Source organism: Phocoena phocoena, chromosome 3 (assembly GCF_963924675.1).
Source record: "Phocoena phocoena chromosome 3, mPhoPho1.1, whole genome shotgun sequence".
NCBI classification, from domain to species: Eukaryota; Metazoa; Chordata; class Mammalia; order Artiodactyla; family Phocoenidae; genus Phocoena; species Phocoena phocoena.
In genome coordinates, this window is record NC_089221.1 from 115,844,171 (window position 1) to 115,864,362 (window position 20,192).

General features: G+C 37.5%; 1 protein-coding gene across 6 annotated transcripts in view; it reads right to left on the reverse strand.

Annotated features, from left to right (window-relative positions):
* The window catches only part of FAM13B (family with sequence similarity 13 member B), a 68,531-nt gene that overhangs the window by 4,194 nt on the left and 44,145 nt on the right, over positions 1–20,192 (reverse strand). Inside the window, exons 9-18 of one of the 6 annotated variants that reach the window (XM_065873090.1) lie at positions 15,773–15,837; positions 13,336–13,384; positions 12,751–12,898; positions 9,921–9,986; positions 8,308–8,518; positions 7,545–7,674; positions 6,272–6,353; positions 4,390–4,619; positions 1,905–1,988; positions 1,580–1,675 (exon numbers count right to left, since the gene is read on the reverse strand). In XM_065873090.1, coding sequence (XP_065729162.1) covers positions 1,580–1,675; positions 1,905–1,988; positions 4,390–4,619; positions 6,272–6,353; positions 7,545–7,674; positions 8,308–8,518; positions 9,921–9,986; positions 12,751–12,898; positions 13,336–13,384; positions 15,773–15,837 — 1,161 coding nt within the window. The remainder of the gene's footprint in view (positions 1–1,579; positions 1,676–1,904; positions 1,989–4,389; positions 4,620–6,271; positions 6,354–7,544; positions 7,675–8,307; positions 8,519–9,920; positions 9,987–12,750; positions 12,899–13,335; positions 13,385–15,772; positions 15,838–20,192) is intronic. The other 5 variants (XM_065873095.1, XM_065873091.1, XM_065873092.1 and 2 more) reach the window with 5 other exon arrangements.

Here is a 20,192-nt window from a genome sequence, read left to right on the forward strand (position 1 = left end):
GGTCTATTCTGGATATTTCATATAAATGGAATCATACAATATGTGGTCTTTTGTGTCTGGCTTTTTTCACTTAGCATAAATGTTTTTAAGGTTTATCCAGGTTGTAGTGTGTACCAGTACTTCATCCCTTTGCATGGCTGAATAATATTCCACTATACAGATATACCCCATTATGTTTATCTATCAGTTGGCTGAACATCTGGACTGTTTTTACACTTTGGCTATTATGAACAATGCTACTCTGAAGACCTGTCTACAAATTTTTGTGCGGACATGTTTTCAATTCTCTTGGGTATATACCTAGGAAGAGAACTGCTAGGTCATATGGTAACTCTATGTTTAAACTTTTGAGGAACTGCTAGTGCCATCTATTGGAAAAACGATTCTTTCCTATTGTCTTGGCTTAATTTTTAGATTCCAAATTTCTCTTTACGACTGTCATATTTAGGCATCCATAAGATGTAGAAATGCTTCCTATAGACTCAGTTTTTAAAAACAAATGTGTGGAATTCTAAGATGGTTTTCATAAATAAATTCAAAGACTATTTATACTATTATGGAATTATGAAAATGTCAGTGACACACAAAAAATACCTTGTAATCAAAAGATAAAATCTGTATTAAACTATCTTATGTGTGAAAAGAACATAAACTATACAGGATTCACTGTTCAAAGAAAACTGATTATACCTAAATACTGTTAAGAGATGGCCAACTAAAAAAACAGCAAGTTAAAAAAGAATGTTTATATAAGGGCTAAATAAAAGGTGCTCAGAAGGCCACTGTGAACATTCTAATAATGAGTAGCCAGAGAGTCGAAGCCTAAAGGGAACCCTTATTTCAAGAGGCCATCAACATAAAAATGGCCTGCAAGCTTAAGCAAACCATAAGCTCCAGAGAATTAATTCCTAGGAGATGATGCAGAACAAGCACATGCTGTTTTCTATTTGAGCCTGAGAGACATCTAGGGTCATACTATCTAATGGTTAATTTGGAGACAGCACTTAATATGCACGTAAGCATTTGAGTTTTCATTTTTTCTCAAAAAAAATGCACATATATATGAATAAGTATTATTTTAATAGACTTTTTTGTTAAAAAAGATGAACCTGAAAAAAAAATCAGTTTACATTATTGTGCAATTAAGTGAACATCGTCATGATGGCCATCACAAAAGTAATATAGTTTCAAAGGCATGAATTTAAATGGAAAGAAACAGGCAAGGGTCTGAAATATGAGTTTTTAATTCTACAAGTAGGTAACCCTGGGTACATCACTCCTGAGTTTCAGGTTCACCATCTGTGAAATGAGGCTACCGTCCTCTCTACCTGTTGTGACTTAACTTGTCAGGACTTAATGACATAATCATAAGTAAAAATGCTTATAAGAGTGCCTGGGAAGTAATAGTAGGCATTTATTATTAACTTCCTATTCTTTTAAAGCAGTAACCTCACCTTACATACACAATTCTTGTTACCTTGGCTGTGTATTTCTCTAATATACCGCCATAATAATAATTTTTTTTTAAAGAGTAGGTTCTGGTAAATGAACTAGATAAATATTCACATGTTTTACTTACAAGGACAGGAGTGATGCTAGCTCTTGTCAGCATCTGTTTTACAAGTCTGTATCTATCATAAAGAGGTTTAACAATGTGCCTTTCTTCCCTGGTTACCTGAAGCAAGAAAAATGGAAATCACCTAGTCATCAGAAATCTAAAATTTCTAAAACATTGAGCAATATGACTTTCCCTGCAATTTTTAAAAAGTAATTTTAAATAAGTAGGCGATCTCCCAAATGTAGGAAACAATGCTCTATGAAACAGCTCTGAAGACGTGGGCCACAAAAGTGATTCATGTTCTTTAAGACAGAAAATCAAATCTTTTCAGCAAGAGAGACATTACCGGTCTTCCATGTTGACTTTCATAATAAAGAAGACTTTTCTGGAGAGAAGTTTTCTCTTCTACCAAATGATCTTTTGTCATTTTCTAGAATAAAAAAAAACAAAAAAAAAAAACCCTCCCATTAGCAGCATCATTCCCTTCCCCAGCACAATGTAAATAATTTGGCTGAAAGGGCAGCCCATTACCACTCTTGCTTAGGTTAATAAGAACACATCTTTTGCTATGGATTTGCAGGCAACATTTTTCAGTCTCTTGGAGAATCTGGTCGTCTAAAACTAGGTACCAACCGCCTTTGGTGGTTTGATTTATTATATTTTATCTGAATAAGTGATGAATACCAGAGCTTAGTACCTTGGGTAAGTTACTTAGCCTCTTTTTGTTCAACATCCTGATCTGTAAATGGGGATACTTCACCTACCTCACAGAGCTCTAATGAGGACTAAATGAGTTAATACGTTGTAAAGGCATTTACACAGTGCCTACTCAGCACACAATAAAGAAAATAAATGCCTATTAGTTTATTTAATTTTGCACATTATCTTTTTTTTTTTTGCGGTACGCGGGCCTCTCACCGCTGCGGCCTCTCCCGTTGCGGAGCACAGGCTCCGGACACGCAGGCTCAGCGGCCACGGCTCACAGGCCCAGACGCTCCGCGGCATGTGGGATCCCCCCGGACCAGGACACAAACCTGTGCCCCCCGCATTGGCAGGCGGACTCCCAACCACTGCACCACCAGGGAAGCCCTGCACATAATCTTTTATTAGCATTATAACTATAATTTTGTTGTGTGTGGGCACATACACAAAACACAGGCACACAACAAGCACAGGTCTTAAACCTGGTGTTTCTCCTAAACTGTTAAAATCTGGCAGCAGTATAGTGGAAAGATCCTGAAAAAAGCTCAACAATGTCAATTTGTGACCCTAGCCTTCTACTCTATGACTTCAGTTCCCCTTCATCTGGCACTTTCTTTATACTGAAAGTAAGATACTCTTCTCCCATCTTTCAGTACTCTAATGGTAGTAGGCAGGAATCCCAAATTTATTTGCCCATAACTCCTTCTCCCTTTGTTCCACAGCACGACCTTTTAACATACCAATGAACCAATGTTCCACAGAATACACTTTAACCCAAATAAAACTCTCCAATTACTCCTAGGACTAATTAAAATTACCGTTTGTCATCAGAATGAAAACTAGAGGTACAAAAAAAACTTCAGTGGATACATACTTCCTATAACAAGCATTTTAGATTATGTACGTTCAGTAGAGGATAGCCAGGTGAAGACTCTGTAAAACATTGTGATTTCAACCTCAAGCTTGAACCTTAAACCTAGGAAAAGGAATTTGAATAAAGCTAATCCAATCAAAATCATTTATAGGAAAGGGGTTGAGGAGGCTGGTATAACATAAAAGTAAAACCAAGAAAAATTGGGGGAACTTCTCTGGTGGTGCAGTGGTTAAGAATCCGTCTGCCAATGCAGGGGACACGGGTTCAATCCCTAGTCCGGGAAGATCCCACATGCCTCAGAGCAACTAAGCCTGTGTGCCACAACTACTGAGCCTGTGCTCTAGAGCCTGTGAGCCACAACTACTGAGCCCGCGAGCCACAACCACTGAAGCCCAGATGCCTAAAGCCCGTGCTCTGCAACAAGAGAAGCCACCGCAATGAGAAGCCTGTGCACTGCAACGAAGAGTAGCCCCCACTTGCCACAACTAGAGAAAGCCTGCATGTAGCAATGAAGACCCAATGCAGCCAAAAAGAAAGAATGAAAGAAAAACTGGGGAGGGGAGCAACTAGAATTTCTAATCCAGCTCTGTTTGAAGGGAGAAAGACTCCAATATTTCGATCATGAGGTATACTCTGTTGTCAAGATAGGAATGCACATCAGGATTCATCACTGCCTGGACAAAAGTTCACCTAAGACCATCTACCTCTGTAGTCTCCCAGCAAATTTCATCTGATAAATGATCTTGGCTGCCAAGTGCTTTGACCAGGACTGCCCTAGGCATAGGCTATACTAAGTAATGGTTCTTCATAAAAATGTATTCAATTAGTCCTCATAACCATATTGTGTTAGTACTTTAATGGACATAATCGCAGTCACATGGCTGTTGAAGGAACTCAGCGGCAGAATGCATATAATATAACCAGTCAGGAACTGGCATAAGCTAAGAATTTAATACATACAACTACTAAGATACAAGGCCAAGATTGAAACTCTGGTATATTTCGTGCTCTTAACACACTCATCTTGTTAACTGCCTCCAATACAAGTGAACAGACCACATTCTAGTTTTTTTAGTTTTATTATTTCGACTCAAGCACTTCTGTTGTGCTGATAAAAACATGCTTCTATAACTACAAACCTGGAGAGTAAACTGAGGCCAGCAGACTACCTAGACATCTTTAGGCCACTATTGTAATTATTTTATTTCAGGTATTCTAAAGGCTAGTCTGGGCAAAAACCATAGCTCAAGATTACTTTGATATCTTCTGGAAGACACCTCTCAACACGTTTTTCTTTCAGTCTTTTCAGAATAAGTTCAAGTGTTGCTTCCTTAGATGGCTTCTTCTCCTTCTGAATGACCCGGGATTCATCTTCATTCTCTTCATCTTCATGGTCTAGAGAAGAGCCAAAGCTTTTTGGAAGAGTGTTACTACGTGGACGTGTCTGAGGTACAAACTCTCCATCAGAGGTTTTGTGTTTTGCATCTACATTTCAGAACCAAGAGGGTAGATCAGTAATACTGATTTTAGCTAAAATGAAGCTAGGTCAAAAAAGGTGCAAGAGATGCAAAAGCAAAGTATACATCAACAACACACAGGCTCAGATATTTCAAAGTCACATGAAATATTTAAATTATATATATACACTGAGAGAACTATATGGTTTTTCTTTCAACCAATATTCATAGAAAGCCAACTAAAGTGATGCTCTGATGAGCATACAGTAGTAAACAAACAAACATGGTGTCTGTTGTCATGGAGCATGTATTCAGGAAGTAAAAAAACAAAAACTAAGTAATCAGATTAATAAACAAAATAATTTCAATGACTGCTAAGTGCTATAAAGAAGATAAAGTAGAATGATGTCACAATGTTAAAGAAGTGTGCTTTTTGGAAGAGCAACTCCTTCGGATGGAATTGACAAAGAAGGCCTTTCTGAGATGGTAACGTCCTAGTTGAACATGGATTTAAAAGGAGCTAACCTAGCATAGAAGATTTAGGGGAAGAACATTTCTCCCCAGTTGAGGCAATAGCCAGGGCAAGGTCCCTAAATCATGACATATTTAAGGAACAGAAAATGAGGAAAAGTGATAAAATGGGCAAAGGGCAGAGTATAAAGGGCCTTGAAAGCCTGGGTAAGGGGTTTGGACTTTATTCTAAGTGGAAAGGGAAGCCCACTGAAGAACTATGAACAAGATAGTAACATAGTTTTTATAAAAGATAATTTTGGCTGCTATGCAGAGAAGGCACTGTAGGACAGTAAGAGTAGAAGAAAATTGGGAAATTAGTTAGGAGGCTAATAATTTAACGACACTCCTTAGTAATACATTCAAGGTAGTGATTCTCACTGATGGTTGGAAACTGGTGTTACACAAGGAAATTTTTGACAGAATTTTAAGGGAAAATTCTAAAGAAGTAGGAGAACTTATTTAACCACAAGAATGTAAATAAACTCAATGACAATAGGGACCCTGTTTGTCTTGTTCACTGCTACAACCTCAGATGTCTTCAAGTACTTGGTATTTACAGACACTAAAATTTCTGTTGAATAAATTCAAATGAATAAACCAAAATGTGATGCTCCAGATTACAAACCCACACTTGGTACAGATAATTTGTTAGGTATTAACAATTATTAAAAAGCATGTTCACTGAACACCCACAAAGGAAATATACCTTAGCAGGTGCTATACTGGACTGACACCCAGTAACACACGACCTAGTTTTTGATTCAAGACAACTTACAATTTAGTCTTTGTAGTATAAAAGGCTGATGATTATTCTTAGCCTTGGATGAAATACCCACCAAAAATTCTTAATACCTACCCAAACCCAAAACTGCTTAATATTTGAAATATGTTTCATATAAACTTCATAATACAATACCACCTGTGAATATATAATCTAGGGTACCCTTCAAAAGACTATTACTAATAAAAACACATGAAAGACATTTGGAAGAATGTAATATAGTATTGCAACTTTGACCATAACTACTAAAAGAACAAGAGAACTTTTATTTTGCCAGATAGTGGCCAAGATTTAAAATTATCAAAAATTATAACTATAATTCTCAGATATTATTATAAAGAATATTTTAAAATGCAATTATATTAGAAAAATGGCACATTTTATACCTTTGATTTGCTTTCGCAGTTTGGTGAGCTCTGTCATCCATTTTAATACCTTTGGATTGGCTGCTATATCACTGTAGGAGGGCTGAAAAATTAAGAAAACAGAATCACTGATTAGGCACTCATCAACCCCCTACCTGCGCTAAGTCCCTCGCTGATAATTGCCTTTGCCCAAAGGAGCTGCCTGGCCCAAGGTTACAACCCCTCCTCCAGAGCAGCCAGCATCCATGACTGGTTATGTGGGATTAAAAAGGCCTGGCGCCCTCATCTCAATTCAGGTCAATCCTGAGCAGCTATCCTAACTTGAGACCCTGTGGAACCTCCTCTACTAAACCATGCTGGCCTCACTCCTTACAGCTGCGATTCTCCCTAAACACTCTCTTGGAAATCACATGCACTGAAATCTCTGTCTCAGAATGTTTCCCAGATGATCCAACCTAAAACAACTCTACCACTATAAATCTACTCATAGATAGACGCTGTTCTTTCATAAAGATAGTATTTTAAGAGATTTGTTAACACCTCAATAAAATTAAGATATGAACTTCTAAAAAAAGAAAGAGAATCCATTTAAACCTTTGTGGGTAAGCAATGGTTTTTGTTTTTTGGTTTTTTTGCCATGCTGCACGGCATGCAGGATCTTAGTTCCCCAACCAGGGATTGAACCCATGCCCCCTGCAGTGGAAGCGTGGAGTCTTAACAACTGGACCGCCAGGAAGTCCCAATGGTTATTTTAATTTATGCCCAGATAGTATTTTATAGTTCTCATGGCAGAGATTTCACTCAATCCTCATTTCATCTTACTTTAAGTAGACAGGGCAAGATACTAAGTAAAGCTCTCTTGGAGGAGGGCCTATCAACTGGCAGAAGCCAGATTTGAATATGGGTCTTCCGACTCCAAGTATAGGGCTTTTTCCACTTCACATGTTCTAATTATTAAATATCTCATCCCTCCACCCCCACATCCCCTGGCTACCTGTGGTTTTTGAGAGAGCACAGCATTAACGTGATTTGTCAATGTAAAGTATTTGCTTTAAGAATTCTACAAGTTGTTTTCCAATAGAAATATAAAAATGCAATGGTGCAATGGCAAGAATACTGGTCTGGAATCAGAAGGCTAAGGACCTATATAATCTCAGATCTACATGATCACTATTTCTCTGGGCATCTTAGATTCGTTCTCTCTCCCAGGAAAGAGATGGAGGACTTTCTTGGAGAGCATTAGTCTCCAAGTTCCAACAGATCTACCTCACAGTGGACAATGCTACAAACTTACCTTGCTATTTCTTTCCCTTTCAAACTGTTCCTCAAATTGTCTGATTTTTTTCTGAAGTTTCTTGACTAAGTGATATGGAGTTCTGTCTTCTCTTTTTTCATCTTTTGAACTAAAAGATGATCTTCGAGTCCTGAATTAAAACAAGAGGCAAATACCGTTAGTTAAATATTTAAGTTATCGACACCATCTCTCTTATTATCCTGATAAAACATGATACTATTACCAAGAAGTATATTTTTAAAGTGAAATTAAGTCCCTAACACTAAAGGACAGGTAGTAAAAAGAAACAAACTATGTTAGAGACCACAAAATTAGCTAACACAAGTAGCGATGAAAACAATTGGGAATCATTCAAAAGTTGTTTGGGCAAAGGCAGAAGAGAAACAAAGACATCTAGCAGCTCAGAGCTCTTTTGGTGTTCAAACTGCAAAGGAAAGGTTCTAACTTTCAGGATCAATTTTAAGTTTTGATGATAAAAACATCTAGGATTGGTGAGCTCCACTTGCAGCTTCCCTTCCAGAGTTCTATATTTCAGTCACAAGTGAATAAAAACACCATGGAAAGATGTCTTATTGGACAGCAAACCCCAAAAATACCTCAGTGAACTCAGAATTTAGGGGCAGCCAAAATAAAAAATTACAAAAGCATGCTTCATGAAATAGGGGAGAAAGCTCTCAACTGCAGGTCTGGAGGATTAAAATCTCTCAAAGGACCTGGGTATGTGATAGGATTCACCTCCCATAAGAACATAAAAGTCATATACCTAGCAAAAGAAAGTGCTTTCGATGAGGAATCCAATGTTTCTGGATCATGTAGGAAACGCTGGCTTTGCCCAAAATCTAAACTCCGGTGTGATAATACTGGAGGACAGTCCTCTTCCAGAGGATGATGATTCATTCTTCCAGCTTGTGGAGAGAGTTGAGCTTCTCCAGACTCAGAGTCTTCCTGCCAAGACTTAAAAGCAGGAAATGGCTCTGCAAAACAAACACAAAGAATAGTACCATGGGTCTCTTGGTTCCACATGGAAAAAAAGTCACGCAATATCAGCTATATGTTCTTTAAACCTTTATCATTATGTAGTGGTTCATATAATAATTATGGGTTACTAGGGTCTTCATAAAGCCTACTATAGTTTAAAATTGTCTGAGCTTCATTTTTCAGCTCAGAGTTCTAATTTCACATAAGGAGTTACACTTTAAATTTCTGAACCCAGTCACAAAGTAAGAAGGGACACTGTCAAGCTCTTTAAAATTAAAATGTTATTTTTCAAGTAGGGAAAAGTCTTCTTTTAGAAACAGTAAACACTTAACAGTCATCAGTTAGGAATTTAACTTAGCCAAATGCTGCCAGGTGAATAAATCATCCCTCACTGTAAAATTACTGTGTTAAGAACTGGAAGCTATTCCTCATGCTATTCAGAACACTTACCCAATGGAGTTCTTGGACTCCAAAAGAATTCTAACCTTCCCAAACAAAAGCAGCTAACTCACCTGACAGTACCTGGCCTCTAACATTAAACTGTGGTGGTTATTTTCTGCTACAGGATTCCTGTGTATAATACATATTTTAATAATTAAACACCCCAAAGTATGACCAAGACAAAATTTAAAAGCACTACTCCCTCTTAAGCACATCTATTTTATTGGAGTTATCCTGTATGTTCTCAAATGAAGCCATGTTAAGATATTTGATGTCTTTGCACAAATAAGGTTTGATTACATACAGAACACATATAGATAAACACACAATCCACAAATATACTCCAAATACAAAATTATCTTCATGTATCACTGGATTCAGGGTGGGGATTGGGACTTTTCCATCTACACGTTAACTTTATAACTACAGCGTAAAACTTTGATACTGTGGCTTTTAATAGCAAAAATTAGTTAAGTATTTCTGGATGCAAAAATGGCTTGACAGTGTCAGAAATCAAGAATGATGTTTTCTTTTTCTTCACACAATACCTACGCATTGCTACTAATTTAGTTTAACTTTATGCATTAGCAATTTATAGCATTACTTTTTTTCAGGGTAATAACATAATTAATTTAGTTTTTAAAGCCCAGATCAATCTGATAACTAAAAATTGAGTACTAAGCGTGCAATCCCATAATAAACCCAGCAATAAAGTGATTTTCAAAACAACCCTTGTACCTGCTTCCCAGAAAATAAGTAACTGGTAATAAACATTTTATGAGAAATCTCCTGTTTTAAGAAAAGAAGGAACTAACAAAAACAATATTTTCTGGGTATCATCTTTAACCCAGAATAGTTTTCCTAATATATGGGGACAGCAGGAGAAGGGCTAATAAAAAGGCAAACAAAGTGAACCATAAAAAGGCAAAAAGCTAAACTATGGCGAACCATACTTACCCTCCCCATCTCTCTGCAGATGCATTGTTTTGAAATCAATGAGGGGAAAAGTGATAGGGCATGACGCTAATAAAATGGAAAAAATGGCAAAAAATACTAAAGTGAACACACAGCACAGTCAGAACAAACCATACACATAACTAACACAAAGCCAAAGATACCAAAAACATTTCCCTAAAACCAGTTAGGCATTCTGCTCAAAAACTTTATTCAAAGAAATTACTACTAACCAAACTTTAAAAACAAACACAAACATACATTTCTGTTTCAGCAAGCAAGGCAAAAAAAAAAAAAAAAAAAAAAAAAATCAAAGTAGTGCTGTTCTATTAAAACTCAAACATAAAACTGAAGAAATGGAAACTTAATCAGGTACTGTTGAAACTTTTCAGTATAAATGATTTGACAGAAAAATATTTCCTTTAGTTTGCTCTTTGAAAAGATCCTACTGTATTTCATTCAAGAGTCAGCAGGAAAGAATCTGAAGTAAAGATGTTGTCTCCTTCCATTAAAAACCAAGATCTTTGGATGGCTGCTACAAATGCATACTGGTGGCAGACATGTGCTACCTGCTTGCTAACTGCATTCTGCTGACTACCATTTGAACAATACAAAAAAACAAAACCCACATACTTAGGAAGAGTGAGGTGGTCCTCCATTTGAAGTCACCCTACTTCTCTATTAAGAGTCATTTCAAATGGGGTATGTCTCTGATTCCAAGGTATGTAGGGTCTAAAGTAATTTGGTCTCTTAAGGAAGACTATTATTTAGAATATCTTGACTCCCAGTTGTAGAAAATCAGTCTCTGTATTATGGGGCACAGTTGGAAAGAACAACATGGTCTGCTAGTAGCTACTCTCCCAAGCACATGCAGAGTTCATGACTGAGAAGTTTACTCAGATGTCTACTGCTCTTGGCTCTCTGAAAGTCACTGACCCGACCCTTACTCCTGGAAGAGCCAGAAGGAGGTCTACGAGGACTTCTCACAGCCAGGTAGCTAACAGGGCAGTTCAGACACTGAAAATCAGGGATCAGGAGTACATAGTGACCTACTTTCCCTACCACCACAAGTTGTAAAGGATGGATTCTGACAAAGCAACAAAAGAGAGCCTACCATCAGGGTCTCTTTGGGGAAGCCTCCAGAAAGCTGAAGCTGGACAGAGAATGTCCTATCTCCTCAGACAATGGAAAACAAACGGTCTTCTATGCTTAAAACTTAAGATCAGAACCCTTAGGACAAAGATTGTAAAGGGCTATTTATCTGCATCCTCCAAAAAGAAGCAGGATTAAATCCTCTGTCAGAATCCCAGCTTTATCTTTTACAGACTCTTCCTACTACAGCTCAAGGGATGCTCTATTGACCACCACTCCTTTTCAGTGACCATGCCAGGATAAATAACTAAAATGGACATCTGATCTTCACTGCCACCAGAATGCTAACATATCCCTAACTCTGGGGAGCATCTTCATAAATTCCAAACATCCTGAATAACCCAGAACAAAGTAAATGGAAGACAACTTCCTGATTTAGTCTAAGTTAAGACACATAATATGCCATTAGGCATGCCAAACACCTAGACCAAAAAAGGGGTAGGAGGGGGAGGAGGAAAGACAGCAATAAAGATTGGCACAATGATTTGTTTGGGGCTTTTAGAAAATTGGCTATACCTTAAAAATAAACAAATAAAAATGCTCCTACTGTGATCAGGTACATAGACTTGAGGTGGCAAAAGGAGTCCGTGGTATTGGCATTGCAATTCGTCTTGTTATTGCTACTGTATGTCACTGGCTAACTTGCCAAAGGTGAGATTACCAAGGGATCTTCATCCAAGTGAACAAATATACAACTTTAAGATTTCTGAGTGGTCTCCTTGTCTCTTTACATAGGAAGGTGTATGATCCAGAGGCCTCCTGGATCCAAATTTGCTTCTTACTTCCACTCCCAACCGCAACATTTTATTTGAAAGTTTACAAACACACAGCAAAGTTGAGAGAATTTTAAAGTGGACATCTATATACCAATCACCTAGATTCTACCATTAACATTTTACTATACTTGCTTTATAACATTCCCATTCCATTATTTATTATTTTCTTCATGAATTTCAAAGTAAACTGTAGATACCTGTATACTTCCCCATAAACACTTCTGCATGCAAATCATTCACTGAAGTTCAGTATTTATTTATACTTTTTGCTTCTTTTGATTAAAAAAAAACTTACATACAATGAAACGCAAGTCTTAAGTATATATCTGCTGAGTTTTGACAAATACATATACCCATGTGGCTTGCCTTTTTAAATTAAAACTAAAATTTCTCTCCTTTGTAAAATTTGTTAGGACCCTGCTCCCATACCTTCATAACCTAATACCGAGATACAGGGATACAGTACAATATGTGCTTACAAATAACCTTGAAGATAATTTCTTTTTAAATGTATTCCTGATGATTATAAAGAAAAGGTAGCTATATATAAGCCCTCTGTTTAAAGTGGTAAGATCCCCAAGCCCTAACATACCAGACTTTCAAAAACTGGGAGACAGCACCTGGTTTAACAATTAACAAAATCCTATCCTTGATTTTATTTTTTTCATCAGTTTTAACATCCATCTTCAGAGCTAACGGATAAAATAAGAACTTCTAGTTCAAATGAGATAGTTGCCCCATAATTTCATAAGTGCATTTGAGTAAAAATAGTCACTCACTCTTACATGAATCAAATAAAAATGAATAAGGTTGCTAAGAAAAGGGCAGTAATCTCATTTACTGCCTTGGGTAATTTCAGTTACAAATAACATTATCAGGAAAATAATGTGTGTGGGTAAAATTACCTTCCCATTTATCACCGTCAGAAACATTCTTCAGATCTAAATGTGGAATTTGGACACATGCTGCCTCCCCTTGAACACCAACACTTTGACCTCCTGGCACTTCTGATTCAGTGTTGGCATTCAAATCACATATCTTGCTACTAGAATCCTGTATTTTAAAATAAAGAATACATTTCACAACAAAGAAGATTTTCACACCCAGCTTAAAGACAACCAGCATATATCCTTGTGTAGTCTTCATTAGTTTACTGTGCCTACAGTTAACTGTCCCACTCCCACCATTCAAACTATTTTCAAATACAAATGTGCAGTTTTATAATACATCTTACTGGAACACAAAGTTTGGATCCCAAATTGAGAAAACTGTTTTCATAACTAAGTTTCTTGTAACCAAAAGTGGCAAATAACACAAAAACAAACAAAAAAACTAAAGTGGCAAATCAAGTTGCTGCTTAACTGTAAAACATTTGGTAAGAGTATTTACATTTCAACCTATTAAACCCAAGAGTTAAAGGTCAGATACAATAACTGGTAGATTAAACCTAGTCGAACTTTTAAGAACCATAAGAGAAAAATAATTCTTACCAGAATGAAGTGTGACAACTTATCACTGTCAAATGACAAACATTCTTTCCTAAAAATCAAGTGAAGTTATTAGTCTTTTAAGAATAAATTGGTTCCTATCATTGCATATTTCTTACCTAGATTCCTCTCTTCCTCATACAGTTAGGATTTACAGGGTGAGAGCATAAAACAACAACTGGACATATGCCCATTCTTTGGAGCCTTATTATCTGAAAATCACACACTACTGAAAAGATCCACAGAATCAGTTCAGGTGTAGAAAATTTAGTAACATTTAACACCCCTTTACACAGCCACTCCCCCAAAAGAAAAACACTTTAAAAGGAAAAATATAATCCACAATAAATAAAAGCCAAAAGAACTGAATGTATAATGGAAAAGATTTTATAAAAATAAATATTAGTTTTAACCAAATAACTTTATTCTCTCCCACTCTGGGACATTTTTTTCCTTTTTAAAGATTTCTTAAAGGTATAGCTATGTACCTATATATATATTTTTTTTTTTTTTTTTTTTGCGGTACGCGGGCCTCTCACTGTTGTGGCCTCTCCCATTGCGGAACACAGGCTCCGGGCACGCAGGCCTAGCGGCCATGGCTCACGGGCCTAGCCGCTCCGCGGCATGTGGGATCTTCCCGGACCAGGGCATGAACCCGTGTCCCCTGCATCGGCAGGCAGACTCTCAACCACTGCGCCACCAGGGAAGCCCTATGTACCTATATTTTAAATCTGATGGTATTCTATTACAATCAAAACAAGGTTACTACTTCTAAACCTCTCCTTCCTAAAAACATAATGGTAACATGTAAAAAGGAAATTTATAAAATCTCAATTCACTTCTTATTCCCCCATAAAAACTAACTCCCATCTAGAACAAGTGTTAAAGCAAGCTGTCACAAATGATCTCTACCTATTTGACCAGTCAACACAGTATCTAGTATCACAGTAGGTTATCAATATGCCGACTGCGGGAAAGTTCTCCTCCCCAAAGACACTGTGGCAATTTACAAAGATACTCACTGGTGCTGCTCCTACCCTGCCATAAAAGAGTGTGCATAAAAGAATTGCAAGAAGACAGGTCTTGATCTAAATATGGATTCTTGCTGAGCATGAGAAACAAACTAAATTCCCTGGGAAGCAAAAGCCCTCTTTTGCTTAGAGTGGGAGCAAATGGGGGGATGAGCTAAATTCTACCCTAACAGACTAAAAGACCTAATCACCTAAATTTGAGAAACATTGAGTGTTAAACATGCAAAATGTAATCCACTTAACCAAGAAAATCTTTGGGTCTAAAAACAAGTTTGCTAACCTATACATAAGTTGAAGGGGAAAGAGCTTTCTTGAAAAAGATTGAGTCCTCACTAAATGGATCCTTATTGTTCTACCAAATCCAGATGTCATCATTCTGGGGATGCCTGTTAATGCTGTTAATCTTTTATCTTCAGCCCATAGCTCCAATATTCCCTGGGCTGGAAGAAGATCATTCCTGCCTCCTGAAAGGAAGCACAAGGAACTGCTGTAAGCAGGAAATCTGTGGACCTTCAGAGTATGGGGACGCTCCAGAGACATGGCTCCAAAGAATTTACGTGCCCTCAGAGAACAGGTTTCCTACCCACAATTAAGAGAGACAATGGCATTAATGCAAGTTTACCCCTGCCAACAGGCTATCACCAAATTAGTAATGCTGTATGGGACTTCTCAGTATTTACAATCTAGTCTCCAACTTCATTACTAATGTGTTTTTAGAATATCAAATCATCATTCTGAAGAAAATTATAACACACTTCTTAGCAATGTCTTAAAGAATCATAAAAAGAGTAACGACACCCAAAACCTACTTTAAAACATTCTAGAAAGCTTCTGCTTAAAGGGACTTTATCTATCGAGTAACTATGGGGACTACATATGGCTGAAATACTCATTGCCTCAGGGATCCCCTTTCCATTACTGCTGGCCAAGGACATAAACAAGCACCAACTGCATAGGACTGTACTGGGACACATGGAGGAGTAGTTAGAAGGGGAACAAAAACATCCCTACATATTTGTTGATGCAACTATGTTACAAACTTTCAGTTAGCTATCCATAGTTCCAAGACTATGAATTAACTCACTGAAATGTATTCAAAATATCAATAAACTCCCAAATTGTTCTACAAATCAGCTGAAAGTTTTAAGTGTCTCCAAGAAGGCTGTGTTCTTCCTTCTGAACGTTTTCCAAGTTATAACTAATGTCTGTCTGAACCTGCATCTACTTTCAATATTTACGGACATTTAATATGCTTTATACTTACCATCAAAACAAAACATTTGGTTTTTTAGATCTAAAATGTATGTTATAATGGATAGCTTCATCTAAAACATTCACCCCAGAATCTGTAAAGAACTCCAATTCTCAAAATGAATAATTAATTAGCAACAACAAGAGAAAATGCTTACCTCTCAAGACAGCCATCTTCACCATCACCATGGTCACTGCATGGCTCTAACAGTATACCTACAGTCTGACCAAAAGAACACACCACTGTATTAATGGAGTTCCCATCACTTACATATGAGACGAAGTTTCCGATCTAAATTAGGATATTAGATTATAAGTTAGTCAAATGCCCCTCTTTAACTACTACTTATAATAGTCTATAGATGTTAGCATCTCTTTTTACAGAGAGTAATTTATCTTCCTCAAAACCTGAGTCTCATGTGTGTTTGCGTGTGTGTGTATAAAATGAGGACCCTGCATTTCTTGCTACCCCAGTGGGCAATAGGTACTGCTACTACTATCACATTCTTTTTCCTTCCTTAGAATTCTCTCCTCTGAAAATGATGGTCTGCTACTTCTCTTTCTCCTCAGCCATGAACATACAGGTTGGTTAACTTCCTAGCAGGTAACAGAGGAGTCATGTAGTTCACCAGATCCCTTTATTACATATAATTGAAATAACACCTCTGAACCTCAGAAACACATGAGAAGGCTCCTGCATTTTCCAATGGGTTTAATGACATCATCCCATGCTTATTCCTCCCTTAAAATAAATACCTCCCAAGTCTAATACAAATGTCTTGTGCATTACTTCAAACTATGTAAACTTTTTAGTGTCTTTGATGATCACCTCTGAAATCAACAAAAGCTTTGATCTTCTTAGATTCTTCTTAAGAAACTACCGCTTGTGCAGTTTTGTTTAATATGAAAGACATTCTGTAAGGAGCTATTAAAATACTTCTCTCTTTTCCAACTAGATATCTCTGTGAAGCTAAACTGGCCTCATGCACTAGAAACAAAAGAACCTATAGAACAGAGACAATGCAGAAGCAGGTATGAGAATCCAGCTGACTTCTGTTAAGTCAGACAGACATTAACCAGATTTTTAGATATGTATAACAATGCTGTGCCTCAAATTAACTATTTTTAAAAATAGCTGCTTTTGAGCAGAAGTAAGAACTACAATCTTGCAGCCTGTGGAACAAAAACCACATTCACAGAAAGATAGACAAGATGAAAAGGCAGAGGGCTACGTACCAGATGAAGGAACAAGATAAAACCCCAGAAAAACAACTAAATGAAGTGGAGATAGGCAACCTTCGAGAAAAAGAATTCAGAATAATGATAGTGAAGATGATCCAGGACCCTGGAAAAAGAATGGAGGCAAAGATCGAGAAGATGCAAGAAATGTTTAACAAAGACTTAGAAAAATTAAAGAACAAACAAACAGAGATGAACAATACAATAACTGCAATGAAAAATACACTAGAAGGAATCAATAGCAGAATAACTCAGGCAGAAGAACAGATAAGTGACCTGGAAGACAGAATGGTGGAATTCACTGCTGCGGAACAGAATAAAGAAAAAAGAATGAAAAGAAATGAAGACAGCCTAAGAGACCTCTGGGACAACATTAAATGCAACAACATTCACATTATAGGGGTCCCAGAAAGAAAAGAGAGAGAGAAGGACCCGGAAAATATTTGAAGAGATTATAGTTGAAAACTTCCGTAACATGGGAAAGGAAATAGCCACCCAAGTCCAGGAAGCGCAGAGAGTTCCATACAGGATAAACCCAAGGAGAAACATGCCAAGAAACATAGTAATCAAATTGGCAAAAATTAAAGACAAAGAAAAATTATTGAAAGCAGCAAGGGAAAAACGACAAATAACATACAAGGGAACACCCATAAGGCTAACAGCTGATTTCTCAGCAGGAACTCTACAAGCGAGAAGGAAGTTGCATGATATACTTAAAGTGATGAAAGGGAAGAACCTACAACCAAGATTACTCTACCCGGCAAGGATCTCATTCAGATTCGATGGAGAAATCAAAAGCTTTACAGACAAGCAAAAGCTAAGAGAATTCAGCACCACCAAACCAGCTCTACAACAAATGCTAAAGGAACTTCTCTAAGTGGGAAACACAAGAGGAGAAAAGGACCTACAGAAACAAATCCAAAGCAATTAAGAAAATGGTCATAGGAATATACATATCGATAATTACGTTAAATGTGAATGGATTAAATGCTCCAATGAAAACAGGCTTGCTGAATGGATACAAACACAAGACCTGTATATATGCTGTCTACAAGAGACCCACTTCAGACCTAGGGACACATACAGACTGAAAGTGAGCGGATGGAAAAAGATATTTCATGCAAATGGAAATCAAAAGAAAGCTGGAGTAGCAATACACATATCAGATAAAATAGACTTTAAAATAAAGAATGTTACAAGAGACAAGGAAGGACACTACATAATGATCAAGGGATCAATCCAAGAAGAAGATATAACAATTATAAATATATATGCACCCAACATAGGAACACCTCAACACATAAGGCAACTGCTAACAGCTATATAACAGAAAATCAACAGTAACACAATAATAGTGGGGGACTTTAACACCTCACTTACACCAATGGACAGATCATCCAAAATGAAAATAAATAAGGAAACAGAAGCTTTAAATGACACAATAGACCAGATAGATTTAATTGATATTTATAGGACATTCCATCCAAAAACGGCAGACTACACTTTCTTCTCAAGTGTGCACGGAATGTTCTCCAGGATAGATCACATCTTGGGTCACAAATCAAGCCTCAGTAAATTTAAGAAAATTGAAATCATATCAAGCATCTTTTCTAACTACATTGCTATGAGACTAGAAATGAATTACAGGGAAAAAAACGTAAAAAACACAAATACATGAAGGCTAAACAATACATTACTAAACAACCAAGAGATTACTGAAGAAATCAAAGAGAAATCAAAAAATACCTAGAGACAAATGGCAATGAAAACATGACAATCCAAAACCTATGGGATGCAGCAAAAGCAGTTCTAAGAGGGAAGTTTATAGCTATACAAGCCTACCTCAAGAAACAAGAAAAATCTCAAATAAACAATCTAACCTTATACCTAAAGGAAATAGATAAAGAAGAACAAACAAAACCCAAAGTTAGCAGAAGGAAAGAAATCATAAAGATCAGTGCAGAAATAAATGAGACAGAAACAAAGAAAACAATAGCAAACATCAATGAAACTAAAAGCTGGTTCTTTGAGAAGACAAATAAAATTTGTAAACCATTAGCCAGACTCATCAAGAAAAAGAGGGAGGGGCTTCCCTGGTGGTGCAGTGGTTGAGTCCGCCTGCCGATGCAGGGGACATGGCTTCATGCCCCGGTCCGGGAAGATCCCACATGTCGCAGAGCGGCTAGACCCATGAGCCACAGCCGCTGAGCCTGCATGTCCGGAGCCTGTGCTCCGCAACGGGAGAGGCCACAACAGTGAGAGGCCCACATACCGCAGAAAAAAAAGAGGGAGAGGACTCAAATCAATAAAGTTAGAAATGAAAAAGGAGAAGTTACAACAGACACCACAGAAATACAAAGTATCCTAAGAGACTACTACAAGCAACTCCATGCCAATAAAAGAGACAACTTGGAAGAAATGGACAAATTCTTAGATAGGTATAACCTTCCACGACTGAACCAGGAAGAAAGAGAAAATATGAACACACCAATCACAAGCAATGAAATTGAAACTGTGATTGAAAATCTTCCAGCAAGGGCTTCCCTGGTGGCGCAGTGGTTGAGAGTCCGCCTGCCGATGCAGGGGACACGGGTTCGTGCCCCGGTCTGAGAAGATCCCACACGCCGCGGAGCGGCTAGGCCCATGAGCCATGGCTGCTGAGCCTGTGAATCCGGAGCCTGTGCTCCACAAGGGGAGAGGCCACAACAGTGAGAGGTCCGCGTACCGCAAAAAAATAAATAAATAAATAAATAAATGCTGGAGATGGTGTGGAGAAGAGGGAACCCTCTTGTACTGTTGTTGGGAATGTAAATACAGCCACTATGGAGAACAGCATGGAGGTTCCTTAAAAAACTAAAAATAGAACTACCATATGACCCAGCAATCCCACTATTGGGCATATATCCTGAGAAAACCATAATTCAAAAACACACATGTACCCAAATGTTCACTGCAGCACTCTTTACAATAGCCAGGACATGGAAGCAACCTAAATGTCCAACAACAGATGAATGCATAAAGAAGATGTGGTACATATATACAATGGAATATTACTCAGCCATAAAAAGGAACTAAATTGGGTCATTTGTAGAGATGTGGATAGACCTAGAGTCTGTCATGCAGAGTGAATTAAGTTAGAAAGAGAAAAACAAATATCGTATATTAACACATATATGTGGAATCTAGAGAAATGGTACAGATGAACCTATTGCAGGGCAGGAATAGAGATGCAGATGTAGAGAACAGACTTGTGGTGTGGACACAGGGAGGGAATTGGGAGATTAGGATTGACATATATACACTACTATGTATAAAATAGATAACTAGTGGGAACCTGCT